The 16952-nt window shown below is 40.9% G+C and overlaps 1 protein-coding gene across 4 annotated transcripts in view; it reads left to right on the top strand.

Moving 5' to 3' along the window:
• The window catches only part of LOC138959706 (filamin-A-like), a 76672-nt gene that overhangs the window by 17802 nt on the left and 41918 nt on the right, over nucleotides 1-16952 (top strand). For 2 of the 4 annotated variants that reach the window (XM_070331295.1, XM_070331298.1), the window contains exons 2-3: nucleotides 5478-5495; nucleotides 10316-10448. In XM_070331295.1, the coding sequence (XP_070187396.1) occupies nucleotides 5484-5495; nucleotides 10316-10448 (145 nt within the window). In that variant the 5' untranslated portion in view covers nucleotides 5478-5483. The remainder of the gene's footprint in view (nucleotides 1-5477; nucleotides 5496-10315; nucleotides 10449-16952) is intronic. The other 2 variants (XM_070331296.1, XM_070331297.1) reach the window with 1 other exon arrangement.

Genomic DNA, 16952 nt, shown 5'->3' with positions numbered 1-16952 from the left:
ATCTTTGCCTCCAGGGGGAAATAACTGACAAGTTCCAGGCTCTCCTTACCTCCCTTGAGTTGTTAGCACGTGTGTAAGCAGAGGATGCACCCATACAATTGACTATTATGTGCAGCTGCAGTCTGTCAGTGTTTGGATCAAACGTTGGTCGAGTGCACAACATGTACGGATACTTCTACTACTGAGACATTCTAAAGGGTTCCAAACATGTCCCAGATCCTCTCAGCTACGGCTGTTATGTTCAGGTCTCTTTTTAAGAGTCGGGCTCCTTGCGGCTCGCAGTAGTCTTGAAACATCCGAATGTCTTGTCAGCAAAGTCATCATGACGGTGAACGAAAATACATGTGAATCGATCAATTCCCAATTAGTAATAGTCTCGCATGGCAATTGCCGATGATTTGTAATAATAATATGAGAAAGAGAAGACATAACGGCGGTTGTCGCAAATACTGATTTAGTACCTAGTCCCCCACATCATCGTTGACCTCAAGCTCCAACTGACGTCGGAACTGCTTGTATAACGCAACTCAACTTGAAAGAATATTGGTGCATCGCCTGTTCTTGTGCTTGCTAATATACGGCGCAATACAGATCAAAACGGAAATATCAAATGAATATATGAAGGGCTTTCAAAACCCCCCGTCGAGCAGTAAATTGGGTTGTGCTCTGTCTGATCCTTGTAGCGCAGGATGGTTCGGTGTATTTTGCTGTTTAATGCTTAAAATTGCATCTCATTCTTCGTCTGTCGTGTTCTTCACAAAGGCAATGGCTCATCTATGTTCCTTAACTTTATAGCAAGACCATTCATCTCCAAGACTATTTGCCGGCGCGCGGCAATGTTGTACCAACTGCTGTTGGTAAGCCATATACGTAACTGTGGCACTTTGCATCAAAGAGAATTGGAGCTTGCCATTATCTCTCCCATTACGCCTATTTAGCGGCTCTTTAAAGGCCATTTCGAGATTATTACCGGAAGCGTACAAACAGTAAAAGTTACACTGATGTCACTGAGTCTCGGAGGAAAAAAAATGTTTAAAGGTTTTATTTAAACACTCATGCAGCAGATGCTGCGACTGCTTCAGCTTATACACTGTGAAACAGACCAATTATTCGCATAATGTGCAATTTGTTCCCTGTGTGAAAAAGTTGGCTTCTCTGGGGAAAACGCAGGTGCAAAGCCTAAGGGAACACAAACATCAACAACAAGATGCTGAGGATAAAGATGACAATAAACACTGGTTGGGTCTCGGGCATTGAAGAGCTGATTCCGTGCACCGTTAACCTTTGTGGCTGAAGCGCAATCGTCGCTCTTATCTACGGGTGCGCACTTTGCCAATGTTTGGCCAGAAATGATATTTGCCAGAGGTTGTGGAATGCATGGTTTGTTTGCTGCACATTGTTGTTCGTAAAAATTCCACTTGGCAGCTCCTCAGACAGCGCTCAACCTGACTCGAGTAGTCGTTCGCACTGTAGTTGCAGTGCTGTATTAAAAAGTATGTTGGCTTTGTTAAAAGGTACACTCCTTCCCTTACAGACCGTCACGATATACCTGTGAAAGCTTTTAGCTGTAATACGAGAATATTTCCACCCGCGTACCAAAACTCTACAGCCGGGCTTTGCTCTGTGCAGATGAAGATTTTGGCTGAATTAATTATGTAACAGACAAGTATGTTAATATGCAAAACTAATTCGTCAAAACATTTTCTGATTTCAATAGGTGACAGCCAGGCTGTTGGAATTTGGTGCGTGTCTAATTATCATGCTCTAATCCAAATCCTGGATAGGTCTGTGGTGGTGTGTGGATTGTCACTTACACGTGTAGACATTTGTCTTGGTTTGAGCTACAAAGAGAGTTTAATGTCTTCATAGAAAACTGTGTTTCAAAATTGCATATTTCTCCCTTATTTATCTTTTTTGTGATGATGTGTTTATTAAGGATGATTCTTTGCTTAAGATGGAGAGTTGACAGTTAAGATTTTTATGAGAAGCTTTGACTCCTCAAAATCGATTCCTTTTTTAGATGTTGTAAAGTTCTTTTGATGGCCTGTTTACTGCTTTTGTCTGGCAGTTCATGTCGGTACATCAGAACTGCCAGACATTTTCTTGTAAGACTCTGGCGGTAACGGATCAAAGGAATGTATGTCGTTTGGAATGTGCTCTTTCCTTTGAGGTGAAACAGGTGCTCTCAGTTTATTGGCGTAGTTGAAACTGATGCTCAAAATAATGTTCCTGTGTGAACTCAGAGAGTTAGAGAGAGAGAGAGAGAGAGAGAGAGAGAGAGAGAGAGAGAGAGAGAGAGAGAGAGAGAGAGAGAGAGAGATCCACAATGTTGTGCTCATGGTAAGGAAGACCGGTTTTGTCATGAAAATAGATGTACCTCAATGTCGAAACAAATATCAATTTGATCATGGAAAACTCGAAGAAACTGTCAGTGTGAATTTGGTAGATAATCCAAAGTAAAGAAGGACGATTCAGGGAGATGAGGAATAAAAGACGCACATATAAGCAGCACACACACACACACACACACATACACACACACACACATACACACACACACACACACACACACACATACACACACACACACCCCACACACACATATAAAACACACACACACAATAACACCAACAAAAACAAACTTTTTCACACGTACACGCGTACATCTCAAACAAACGAAGTTATAAGGAGATAACAGCAGCAAGGAAAGTAAACAACGCTGGCAGTGAGATTTAGCACACATTGCAGCATGCAAGTAAGCCAAAGACAGCCTACCTGGCGCTTCTTGCAGTTTTCTGCTGGCATGCTGAGCACTCTGCATTACCTCCTCTGTCGATACCTCCCCTCCCCAATTACAGGTAAATATGCCCCGTGTACAGGCACCTGACATGTGAGACTTTTTCCAATCTGTTCTATACAGTTAAGTCAGTGTTCAGGAGGTAAAGAAAGTCAAATATTTGAATCCGTCAAACGGAAATGTATTTTAATCTTCATACGAGTCCAATTCACCCAAGTGTTATGGGAATAACTGTCAGAAGCTGCAAGCATAAGCAAATAGGAATGTCTATGCATTGTAGCTCTTCTTCTAGCACGTATACACTCAGCTGTTTTTGCGAAGAATTCCACGAGGCGTGGAACCTCGCTGGAGCTCTGTTGTTTTGGGTGAAGGATACTCCTTCTTTCTCAGAGATGAGCGTTTTACCTGCCCAGCCCAGTCGGCTTATCCGTTACCTGCCCGCGCTCCTTGAACTCGCGGGCGTGTTCCAGAAAGAAAGAAAACGAATTTGAACAGGTGGTGTACGTGATAGATGGACAGAAAATGGCAAAGGTGGGAGGGAAAAGGGAGAGGAAGGGAATGGGAAGCACTTTAATGACTCCAGGAGCGGTCGACTTAATAGCTGTTTTTGGATACGAAGAATAAAGCCTTGTTATAAGAACAAAGCACATTTCTTGTTATATGACAGATGCCTTCAGAAATCGCTCGGTCCTTGGATGTAGCGTAAAGTCGTCTCTACAATCTTAACACAAGAACTAATTGTCACAAGGACAATGCAAACTGCTGCAAATTTAAACAGACGTAGAAACAGACACACAATGGAGTCTACAGAAAGCAAGAACACATATTTCCCAGCATCACGTAAACAAATCTAGGAATGATTAAAGAAAAGAACGATTGAACAGAAGACAGCCCCACTCCCGAAGAAGAAAGAAAGAAACAAACAAAAAATGAAAGGAATAAACAAAGAAATTCAAATAAAAAAGGATGACACTTTTGAAAGCATGACAATAATGTATTGTCATGAAACGGCAAGACTGCTTTGGGTGTAAAGTCTGTGGTGTTCGGTATTGTTTGCACATGTTTTGTCACGAGATTCAGAGTAAAGTTTACGGAAAGTTGAACGAAAATATAAAGGCAATCGAGGTCGACAGTACGCTACTTCCAGTAGCTACGACGCACTCTAATGATAAATACACAACATCAGGTTGCTTTTTCTTAAAGTGTGATGACTGATTTATGCTTTATTATTACTATGTCGTACACTGGGAGACCTCTTTACCTTCGCCCATGATTTTGCTATACACAATAATTATACTACTATCTATTTTATGTGAATCGTTTAAATGTCCCATGTTTCGAGGTTTAACAATACAATTTTTGACTTTAATTGTCGCACAGTGCATATAATTGTGCAATTTAGTTTTAATCAGTACTTACATATTTTAACCCCTGTCACCCCAGTAAACATATTCTACTGAAATTGCGTCTATAATTATATTCATGAACAAAAATGCTGTTGCTGTGCATTCTGTTGGTATGTTTAATAATTTGTATGCTTTGAATCTGTTGGGAAAGAACATCTTTTGTAATGATATTGACTACGTTATGTGTAATGTTGATAATGCTAAAGACAATGCATACATATCTTTATTTGTTTAAGATGCACAATGTGCCCCTTTTTTCGTATTAAGCACTTCTTGCTAAAATAACAAGTCTGTCACTGTTTTTACATTTAGTCAAGTTTTGACTAAATGTTTTAACATAGAAGGGGAATCGAGACGAGGGTCGTGGTGTATGTGTGTGTGTGTGTGTGTGTGTGTGCGTGTGTGTGTGTGTGTGTAGAGCGATTCAGACTAAACTACTGAACCGATCTTTATGAAATTTGACATGAGAGTTTCTGGGTATGATATCCCCGGACCTTTTTTTCTTTTTTTCGATAAATACCTTTGATGACGTCATATCCGGCTTTTGGTAAAAGTTGAGGCGGCACTGTCACACCCTCATTTTTCAATCAAATTGATTGAAATTTTGGCAAAGCAATCTTCGACAAAGGCCGGACGTTGGTATTGCATTTCAGCTTGGTGGCTTAAAAACTAATGAGTGAGTTTGGTCATTAAAAATCGGAAACTTGTAATTTTATTAAACGATCCAAAAACAATTTCATCTTATTCTTCGTCATTTTTTGATTCCAAAAACATATAAATATGTTATATTTCGATTAAAAACAAGCTCTGAAAATTAAAAATATAAAAATTATGATCAAAATTAAATTTCCGAAATCGATTTAAAAACAATTTCATCTTATTCCTTGTCGGTTCCTGATTCCAAAAACATATAGATATGATATGTTTGGATTAAAAACACGCTCACAAAGTTAAAACGAAGAGAGGTACAGAAAAGCGTGCTATGCAGCACAGCGAAACCACTACCCCGCTGAACAGGCTCGTCAGTTTCACTCTGTTATGCACAAGCGGCGGACTACGGTCATTGTGAAAAAATGCAGTGCGTTCAGTTTCATTCTGTGAGTTCCACAGCTTGACTAAATGTAGTAATTTCGCCTTACGCGACTTGTTCTTTTGTCTCTTGAGCAAAGCACTCTCTGTGTACGTGTGGTTTGTCGTTCTTTATACATTTTGTCGGTAGCTGCTCTTGTTCTGCAGCTTGTGTGTGTCACGTGACTCTGTATTCGCTGTTTCAGCCAACCATGTCGTACCTGGTGAGACAGGGACACCAATTGGTTGTTTCTGTGTTCTTGTTTTGTAGTTTAGCAGGAGTGACCGTTCCTGTGACCTTCACCTTTCCTTATAGTAACTAACAAATCGACAGACAGACAGACACAGATAGACAGAGGACAGACAGACATAAAGACGGATAGTACGGAGACATTAACTGCAAAAGTTAAGTGCAACTGATCATAAAGACAACGTGATCTATTTACCTTTTTTTAAATTTCTATGAGAAAGAAACAAACCCAACAACAACGAATATCTATGTAATGTTTTGTCACAGAGACGGACATAATATTTACATGCTGCGCACTAATACAAAGTGTACAACATAATCAAGACGTAATATAGGAAAGGTGAAGGCTGACTACGTAAAGGAATATTGAAACGATAAACTGTTTTCCAGAATCAGAATTGCAACTCAGATAATAATATCCCGAGCCCCAAACCCCATAGTTACCATTTCGTCTCCCGGTCTAATTTAGAGAGAAAACAAAAACTAAAACAACGACAGCCCTCCCCCCACCCCCAACACCTCCCCAACCCGGCCAACTCCCACTGAACCCCCGACTTGTGTTCAAGTCGGAACCCGCTTTTTTGAGAAGTCAGCAGTTCCTGCAAATGTATTCTGGAAAACAGTGTGGGTGTTTTGTGTTTTGTATGGTGTGATAGTTACGTTTCTCGCCTACGGCTGCTGCAGCGATCGTTCATTCTGCAGGGTGTACTTTTTCTCTCAATTCTTTTACAATGCACTCTAGTAGTGTAACAATAGTACAAGCAAGCTGGCAAACAAATAGGAACGCTCTGGGCATGCGCTGTGAAGGCTCCACAAGGCCGGAAGAGATAACCGTGTTTAAATCAGCGGGATTATTAACGGAAGAAAACGAGAAAGGGAGGGAAAGGGTGGGGGATTAGAAAGACAAAACAAAAGGAAGCATGGAAGAAAAAGAAAAGAAGAATAGAAAATGGAATAAACATCTGCATAGAAATGCCAGACTACAGCGTGAGGGTGTTTGTGCTTGTCACTAGTTATTAATCACTTTTGTTGCTAGTCTTGGCACGTCTCATACTCTCAGAGGAACGGAGGAAAATGTGTTGTACAAGAAACGAGGTTCACGTGTAACTGCCGACAGTAAATTGACTTGTAACTCGGTGCGTGCACCCCGTGCAAAGGTGAAAATGATATCTTGTGTAAGATCCGCGAGGCTTTGCGCAATATAGATGTAGTTTTGAAACGTTTGCATAGATAATAACCTATCTCGACTGTAAAGAAAACTCAGGTCTCGGAAAAACAACACTTCTTTTTGCCGATCACCTTTTACACTCACTTCTTATTATCGACAATCTCATTGCCTATATTAAAACAATAATAAAAACAATCATTTATAGGGGGGAAGGGACGGAGGGAGGGTGTATGAGATGAATGTGGAAGTAAAGATTCAGAAACTTTCTTGTAGATATAAATCTCGTAGAAAGAACTCCCGTAAAGGCAAATCAACTCTTTCAAACGTTCAAAATTAAAGTTGTGTTTTTTTGTTTGTTTTATTTCAACCGTGTAGACATGTGCGTATTTTGAAAATATGGCAGTCCAAATGACTAATAACTGACTGTATTATTCCGCAGATGTAACACTTAATCAGTATTTGTTTGAGCTGGTTTCATTCAAATTTTCACGAAGCTCTGTTAACACACGCGTCTACTTTGCAATTAAGGCATTTCTGACAAAAACAGTGTTCTCTCACCTGTAAAAATTTTTTTCAGTTATGCGTTGTTTTGTTTGGAGCAATGTCTGTGTTAAGATAAAGCAATCACTAGCTTGGAATAGCAATCAACAAGCCGGAATAGACTGCTAGTGTGATTGAAAACAGCACTCACGCACACGCACACGCACACACACACACACACACACACACACACACACACACACACACACACACACACACACACACACTACACCCAAAACAAAACTACAACAACCAAGGGAACAAAAAACCAAAAACGGTGGGAGTATAGAGATGCCTCTGGTTAATAAATAAAACAACGTGGAGGTATGGAGAGATTCCCTAGCTGTTTGTTTTGTGTTGAAGGGGTGAGGAAAGTGTTGCGTTGGCAGTGTGCACGAACTGGGAAATGGATTAAAGTACAAAATTCGGCTGCGATGAGTATTTACCTAGAAAGGTAGAACAGTTTTGGAACACAATTTTGTTGTTTCAGAAAAAAGCGCACACACAAAAATGCACGCGTAAACAGCTCTCCGAGAAGGTCAAAATGTATCCACCAGATAAGGAGTAATCGTTTTAGAGAAGATAGTAAATACATATTTGTGAGCGTCAATACTCTGTTATTCCTCTCATAGAGTGTTTAGTTCTCTTTTATTGGTGCTACGACATTGTAGGGATTTGAACGAAACAGAAGGGGGAGAAAAAATAAACTATTACGTTGTTTGCCAGGCCTAACATCTTTCTCTGGTGGATAACAAATGGTTACAATAGTTCATTCTACAAGAAGAGGGCGAAAGTGCTAAGATGAATATCAAAACTGATGGCAGAGCAAACTAGATTTCGCCTTCAACTGCTTCATGCGAACTTATTGTCATTTCATATGAGTGCACTTAGAGCGGTGGTAAGACTTACTGACCACATTGGCTGTTGTCCCCATGGGTTTTCATCGTTCCAGTGTGAGTCTGTTGTTTAAAGTTATAGAAAAGTGTGTAGATCAATTGTGTATGTGTATATAACCTTCCACGCTCTGTTTGTTTTACAATATATATTATTTTTGTCCCGATGCCGAGACCATCCCAAAGCCAATGCCAATTCCTCCTCAGTCTTGATTATACGTCTTCCCACTTTGCTGCCAACCTTACCTCTCCCAAAGTTCCTCCACTTAACTCCCCGACCCATTCCCTCGATTTTCTAGCGATCCATATCTTCCTATTTGGCGTGATGTTATCCATTACCGGTACAAGCAAATCAGCCACTTCTGATATTGTTTCTGGTGTATTTTCATGGCTTTTCATATATTTTATGTTTATATAGAATAGAAAATGTGACATGGTGCAGTTGAATTCCTTCTAAGAAAAATCTTCATACATCTTTGAAGTGATTTCGCATCGAATTTGGCTTTGATTGCTTTATGCGATTGCACACTAATAGTTTGATTGTTTTTCAGTTCTGCTTTTTTTAAACACCGTCGGTGGATTTTAAAAGTTCAGCAGCATGTAACGCTTTTAGACGGGCATTATTTGTGCTTAAAAGTGCATCAAGTTATTATTGCTTTTGTTTCTAGTTTATAAGTGAAGCCTATCGTCAAATAGAATCAGCATTAGAGTAGCGTTGCTTGATGATTTCTGAAACTATTGCTTTGAGTTCATGCACAGCATTAATTGATGCTTGCTCTCTCTTTTGGTTCTGGTAGGTAAGTACAGCACGTTCTCGTCAAATTCAAAATACCTGACACCAACTGAACATTTTCTTTAATCATAGCGAATATTTGTCAGTTTGTATTTTGTCAATTGGACCCATTTGTAGCGGTGAAAGTATGTACCGTAAGCTGTACACACTCAGAAAAACAAAACTGCAATTCATTTAAAAAAACGTGTATTTGACATTCAAATTGTAATCGCAAACCTATAGTCAGTTGGTGTCAAGTGTTTTTACGCAAATATGGTGTCGATTTCTTTTGAATAATGTGTTAAATGTTATGTAAACTGTTACAATGGAGCATGCACAATTAAATCTTCTTATGCAAGTTTCTTTAGTTTTAGAATCAATACGCTGAGGACGTATACTGTAAAAGTTTACTTTTCACTTTGTTCGTACCTCTAGTCTCCAAAGTAAAGAAAGAACAACAACAATATCACTTTCCCGTTTTTCTTTGGTAGTGGTATAAAAATGCATGAATTATTTTTTTAACAGATTTTGATATTAGTTCAATCGTTAAAGGAATGCATTTTTTCTGCTTTTTAAGACACATGGTGTTTGCTCGTATAGATACACAACTTATTGTGTTAATTTTGCCTTATTTTGGACTTAAAGTAACTTGGTAGATTGTTTACTGTAGTTTGCTGATCTCCCTAGAATCTAGCTCCAGTAAGTCTTTGTTTTTGAGTTCAAGAATGTATTTGCTTATCTTTTTAGCCATAGAAGAATAAGTTGCACTCTTTTACACAATGCTGCCGAAGGAATACGTATATGACCATCGGTTAGTACTGCTATATTTGTCTTGTCTTATCTGTTGAAATGTACTGGCATATCTGGCGTCATCGGCCTTCACAATATTTTAACATTTTTCTTGCACTCAGCACATATCTGAAGAATGTAACCTTTATTTGTTTAATGTTCTGCACCGCAGCCTTAATTTATTGTCTCATTAGTTTGATTGATCGCTTCCACCTTGTATGCCCCATGCACAGTTTCCCTTTGCACAGGAGTTCACATCCTTTAATTGCACACGGATGCCCCCCAGAAGTAATCGCACTTGAACTTAAACAACAGCACACTTATTTAACAAACACTGAAACATATAACCCATGCACGGCCCTTGTACCCATGTCTGTCCTTACTAAAAAGGAAACAGAATACTCCTGAACTGTGTGCGATTCACTCCTGTCAACGGAAAGAAAGACACGAATTAAAGGAAAAAGCGGCTGCTGCAAATCCATTTTTTTCCTCCAGGCAAAAAGGCACAAGGAGTCAAATTACCTCCTTCTCCACTTTAAACCCTCATCATCCCTTACCCCGTCTTGTCGACTCCCCCCTCACCCTTACCCTAACAAAACTCTATGTAATATGTTGTTTGACGTCACTTGCAGAACATGCCTGGGGATGACGGACTCGGTCCGCGCGTGCGCGACAACAATGACGGCACGATCTGCGTGGAGTACCAGCCAAAGGTGGAAGGACGTCACGAGGTGTTGATGACGCACAATGGCAATGCCGTCAAAGGTAGGAAACGCCGAAATGACTTGAACCACACATATCGTTCAACGATTAACTCCGTACTAGAAACACCACACTAACACAGGGAGCTTAAATTAAATAAAAACAACAACAACAACAATAACAACAACAAAACAACATGTGGGGTGCAAATCAAAATATGTTGATTACACCTTAGCCATTGTCCTGGAAATCTGACGGGTACCCATGAAGCAACAAGATGTAGAAAGTTCTTCAATCTGCTTGTCCTTGAAATTGTGAGACCCTCGAGTGGGGCATTTGGTTTCAGTTCTACCTGGCACTCTTTGAAAAGGGTTAACAATGTGAAGGTTTTGCTGTGCGTGGTTTATTGAACAGCCCTGCTTCTATTGTTTTCCCCCTCCAGAAGTGGGGTTAAAGGGTTTTATTGGTATGGTTGTGTACACACACCCTATTGACAGAACTGAAGAAAAATGTCTGGTTCGAATTTATTATAGTTGAGTCTCATTTGACTTATTGCTCACCGCTAGGTTTCTTTCAATTCCTCCGTTTTGGATGTTTATTTTATTTCAGAGCTGTAGACCCAGGAAAATGGTCAGCTGGTGTCAAAAGCTTAAACCGTTTCAGTCTGAAATCAATATAACAGACAGACTAAAAAATAGTTACATATTGGAATATTGAAATACAAAAACAAAGTCGGCCTACATCTAATGTATAAGAACAGGAATGTATAAGAACAGGAACGTTTTGATGCTAAAAACAACATTCTTCGTGGGGTCAACGTTTCCAAACGGCCTTGACAAACACCCTTCCCCCCCGCCCCCACCAAAATATCCCCCCTTTCACAATGAAATGTCTGTAGCTCCGCACACCCCTTCAGCTGTACTGCTCCATAATGAGAGTAGACGCGAAAAGAAATGTAGCTGGCGTGTTGCTCGTGCCAAACACCTGATCCAACTTACTCAGGCCAAAGACTATACCGCAGGCAATCCCTGAATCTGTAGGGTTTGTCTACTTGGCATCTATTCGTAGCACTCCGACGACGGTGCCACGGCGGTGAGAGCAAAAATCGGACAGATGGTTCAGAACAACGCGGTGTGTTCTCAAGAATAAGGATCTGTATAGAACTAAGGCGCTTTGTACAGCCGTGGAGGTTGTTCTTAATTCAGCTTGAATATGACTTTGCGACGTCGTTTTATAAAAAAAAATTCAAAGCCAAAGCTGTGTGCAGCGAGCTTTGTGAAGAAGACTTCGCCAAATTTATATCAGGCTCTAACGATGGCGTACTACTGTGCACAGCCCCGCATACGAACCGCCAACAGCACAGTAGACATTTCTCCCTCCATTCTCCTCACTCACCACCATCCACCCTACCTTTAGTCTTAGGACTGCCGGTGCCAGCGCTACGCCTAAACTAGAAAAAAGCAAAAGACTCGGGGGATGTTTCCAAGCCACTCGGTGCCACCCGCGTGGTTCGCCCTGTCCTTTTTGACTCACATGCGAAGCAAAAGTGAGTCTATGTACTCACCCGAGTCGTCCGTCCGTCCGTCCGGACGTCCGGACGTCCGTCCGTCCGTCCGTCCGGAAAACTTTAACGTTGGATATTTCTTGGACACTATTCAGTCTATCAGTACCAAATTTGGCAAGATGGTGTATGATGACAAGGCCCCAAAAAACATACATAGCATCTTGACCTTGCTTCAAGGTCAAGGTCGCAGGGGCCATTAATGTTGTCTAAAAAACAGCTATTTTTCCCATTTTTCCCATTTTCTCTGAAGTTTTTGAGATTGAATACCTCACCTATATATGATATATAGGGCAAAGTAAGCCCCATCTTTTGATACCAATTTGGTTTACCTTGCTTCAAGGTCAAGGTCACTGGAGCTCTTCAAAGTTGGATTGTATACATATTTTGAAGTGACCTTGACCCTGAACTATGGAAGATAACTGTTTCAAACTTAAAAATTATGTGGGGCACATGTTATGCTTTCATCATGAGACACATTTGGTCACATATGATCAAGGTCAAGGTCACTTTGACCCTTATGAAATGTGACCAAAATAAGGTAGTGAACCACTAAAAGTGACCATATCTCATGGTAGAAAGAGCCAATAAGCACCATTGTACTTCCTATGTCTTGAATTAACAGCTTTGTGTTGCATGACCTTGGATGACCTTGACCTTGGGTCAAGGTCACATGTATTTTGGTAGGAAAAATGTGTAAAGCAGTTCTTAGTGTATGATGTCATTGCTAGGTTTAGTTATTTGACCTTGACCCTGAAGGTCAAGGTCATGTAAAGGTCAAGGTCAAGCATGTGAGTCGTATGGGCTTTGCCCTTCTTGTTTGCATTCTGTTTTAAATCTACGTTCTTCTTTTCGTAAGACACTTGGGCTAAGTTTTACTTATTAAGCTCACTTCCTGAGCTGCGGGGTACGCTATGAGTCTGGAGTGGTACGTCCTTGGTTGAAGATTTGAGTGGTGGGAGGAGGGGTGTGTGTGTGTGAGAGAGAGAGAGAGAGAGAGAGAGAGAGAGAGAGAGAGAGAGAAAGAGAGAGAGAGAGAGAGAGAGAGAGAGAAAGAGAGAGAGAGAGAGAGAAAGAGAGAGAGAGAGAGAGAGAGAGAGAGAGGGGAGGGTTCTATATAAAGTTAAACAGTTTTGTTTTAAAATCGGGCTAGGTAGGGGAAAGGCTCCTAATATGGACCGGCTCCTAATATCAGAGACCATCAGGGTCATGTGGGTTTTTTGGGCTACGGTCGGCTCCTACCCAGAGTGGAAGTGCTATGGTTCCTATGGGAAGGCTGGAATCACACAGCCGAGTGTCATTCACTTAACGAATGCGACTTTGAGGGTGCTCAGGTTCTGTATACCTGACCAACACCGCAGGTGCGGCAGTTCTCGGGCCTGATTGACACCAGGATATATTATGACAGTAAGCGTAGAGTGCTGCCCTGTCACGTAGTCTCAAACCAAATTGGAAATCCATAGCATCATCATTATAATCATCCTCATCTCATTAATCATCCAAAATTATAAATTGTCCTTGCTCTTGTGGCCCTTCATGCCCGGAGCTCTCATGGTGACCTTGGTCTCAGTGTTCCTGTTCCATCCTTCCCTGAATAGTACTTCTGCTGTCAGTCTTCAACGTGTGACGTTCTGGGGGGTCGACGGAGGGACGTGGTGGCGGTCTGCTCTCTGGAGGGGACCCTCACTCAGTCTGGCTCCGCGACTTAGCAGTCAATGTCGTTAGTAGGGGGCATAGTAGGTAGTGGGCTGCGTCCGTTAGCTCGGGACAGACCCACTACTGAACACCGTCGAAGTGACTCAGCAGAAGTGCAGTGTCATCTTCCGAGGGTAGCCTACCGCAACGACCCGACATCCCTCCCTAGAGCGTCTGTAAAATCGACAGGTCTGGCAGCGGAACGAATTTCAGATGTGGATGGAGCAGCGAGTGCAGGGACGGGGCGGCGTGAAAGCACACCGGGACAAGGAACAGGTGTAAGGAAAAAAAAAAAAAAAAAAAAAAAAAAAAAAAAAAAAATAAAAATAAAAATAAAAAAATATAAAAAAATATCAGAGACTGTAGAGTCTCTGCTAATATGGACCACCTCCGGTTCTGACAAACTAACGGCGCTAGAGCGCTCAAAACAATTTCATTCGCTTTATTCACCCTCTCTGGATAAGTTGCACATGTCAAAACAGTTGCAGAAACACAAACCTCAAAACCGTTAGGCTTTTTCGCTTTTTTTCACTTTTGGCAGTGTTCACTCTAAATTTGCCGCCTAAAACGGACTCGTTTCTGTCCACAGCCAAAGCTTTTATCACACAAAAATGGCTATATATGACAGCTAAGACCGTATTTGTTACATTTTAGCAATGTGTACCCCGAGTTTCTTCTGCAAACAAAAATTAATAGCAAAACCTCAAAGTATGTGTGAGTCCCCTAATATGGACCACCTTCAACAAATCGAAGAAAAAAAAAGCTAAAGGCAATTTTAATTAATTCATTAAGAAGCTTGCTGAAAATAACCTATAACTAGCCCTCGAGATTTCAAAAAAAAATAACAAATAGTCTTTTTTTTTGGAAGTTGATAATTTCACTTATTTTTACTCTGTTTTTGATAAGCTTCTTCAGTTTCCTGGTGTGCTTCAAATAATGCTCTCATCAACCCGAAACAGCTAAATCTAAAGCATATTTGAATTTGTCTGATTTGCACACTAAGTTGTATCATGTTATTTTGAAGTTCAGGGGGCTTTTTACAGTGATTCGTGAAGGCCGCTTCACTGGTCCATATTGGGCGCCCAGGCTCCTAATATGGACCATTTTTGAGTTTTTCTGTATTTAATTTTTGCTGAATGTCTATCAAAGCTATTTCACTCTAATTAGGCCTAACGGTTATACTAAGAGAGAAGGACTACCAACCACAAAATGAAACTTCTTCGCAAGAAAACAAGCTAGCTATCAGCAATAAACAAAAAGGGGTCCATATTAGGGGCCCATCCCCTAAATAACGAGCAAATCAAATACCCGAAAAATGAAAACACAGGAAGTAAAGCAGTTTGAAACGGATTTCATTTACGGTAAAGGGCATTCCGCCTTTGAACCCTTTTCACGCAGCTTACAGACAAACTCTTCGCATATCTTGATGACACACAGGATAGTTGCGAAGCTTCCGGATTTTGGCACTTGTTTTATCTCTCTTGCTTTGTTTCGCCTCCGACTGGCAAGGAGGAAATACGAAACACCCTGCAACGGAAGGAGATTGGAAGGATATTTGGAGAAGAGCAAAAAGGGGAAAAGGAAAACAAAAACGTTTTTTTAGTTTATAAAGCAGTAAAGTAACCAAAGTAACCAACTTTTCTGAGACCGCAGATTTTCCTTCTTAACAAGTTATCAGCTAATGGTTATGTTAAGAGAAGTAATTAAGAAACCGAATGCCGGTTATGTTTGCCCTTTAAGAACATGTTTTTGTATATGTATACACGTTGCTTTTCTCGAGTCAAGTTGGGAGAACGTTAACCACTATTTCTGGTTTGTTACTGGCCATACAATAATATTAATCAAAGTTATCAAGGAATTAATCAAAGTTATCAACCGGTCCCACGTAAGAATTGAAGTCTGGTTTGACAAATTCTTTCCACAGATCGATTGACCTGAGAAGTTCGAACGGTTGCAGTCACCAATCAACTGGTACCATCATGATCTGGACTTAGGCATTATTATGATGGCATAGCCGTTTGCGAACGACTTTTTGTGCGTTTCCCGCTCACGTTTATTAGTTAAAAACAAATGAGACCCAAGTTCTTCAACCTCCTATTAACTAGTACAATTTGTGCCGTATTCCCAGTGTTTTTGTGTGTTTTGTTTTACTAGGCTTTATACTATGTTCACGTTAATTACGACCAATGTACAGAATCTGCAGAATAACCCAGGGGGCCAGACAGGTGTAGGCCTGAAAACTAGCAATCAGTGGTCAGTGGGTTTACCTGATGGTGGTGATAACTGCTGCTTCAAGAGCTGCAGGCTGTCAATACATCCTTCCGTAACTTGGCTGGCCATGGCTCAACAACTGACACTAAGGCCAAAAAAAAAGGTGTGGTTAAGGTAACCTAGCCAAAACAAATAGGGTAGGCAGGTAGGAAATCACTTTTTTTAAAACTTTTTTTCTAATGTGTACAAATTAAACCTACTTGACAGGGAAATAAGTGTGCGACTCGAGCGCTTTCGCTTTCATTGCGTTTTCTGCACTCGTTTTCTTGTTTTTGTGGGTTTTTTTTTGACAAATGTAATAAAAAGTTATAGGGTCGGCCCCTAAAAATAGGGTAGGTCGGGTTACTGTACCACACCTATTTTTTAGGCCTAAGCCAAAGGCAGCTTGAGTATAGAACACACGGCATCTGCTAAACTGCCTTTGTCGAAAGGGCAACCTGCTGTTTGGTTAAGGAGTTTGACTAAACCAGAGATACTACAGGGAATTCCTCACACTATTCCTGAATAAACTTACGCACCCTCCCCCTTCCCCATTCTTTCCTCAGAGCCATAAAGCGACCAGTATGCGATGTTTCCGATTGTATATATACAGTCAATTCCGGTTAATCGGCCATCCGGATAATCGGCCACCACGAAAACTTTGCACATCGGCTAAACGGCCACCTCAAGAATCTCAAAACGCTGTACAGGAAGGAATTTATCGAGATGACCCTAAACCACAAAGAAAAAGGACTTTTGGAAACCAACGCCACAGCCTGTGACGTCAGTTCAAAGATCAACGTTCTTGATGCGATCATGTTTGTTCGGTAAAACCGTCTACTGTTAGCGGATGTTTTAAAAAAGGTGGATTCATTCGTCCTGGCCGACCCCTTCTCATGGACTTTGATACAGAAGACCCCGAGGATTTTTCATTGCCAGAAGAAATCGTCTACGGGGAGGTCTTCAACGATATAGATGACAACATCGTCTGTGTGGAAGGCGAGTTGAATGAGGAAGACATCGTGGAACGCATCTGTGGAAAAAAAACAAGACTAGAAGAA

The sequence above is a fragment of the Littorina saxatilis genome, linkage group LG2 (genome assembly GCF_037325665.1).
Source record: "Littorina saxatilis isolate snail1 linkage group LG2, US_GU_Lsax_2.0, whole genome shotgun sequence".
Classification (NCBI taxonomy): Eukaryota; Metazoa; Mollusca; class Gastropoda; order Littorinimorpha; family Littorinidae; genus Littorina; species Littorina saxatilis.
Note: the sequence above shows the minus strand (reverse complement) of the source record. Positions and strands in the feature narration are given on the sequence as shown.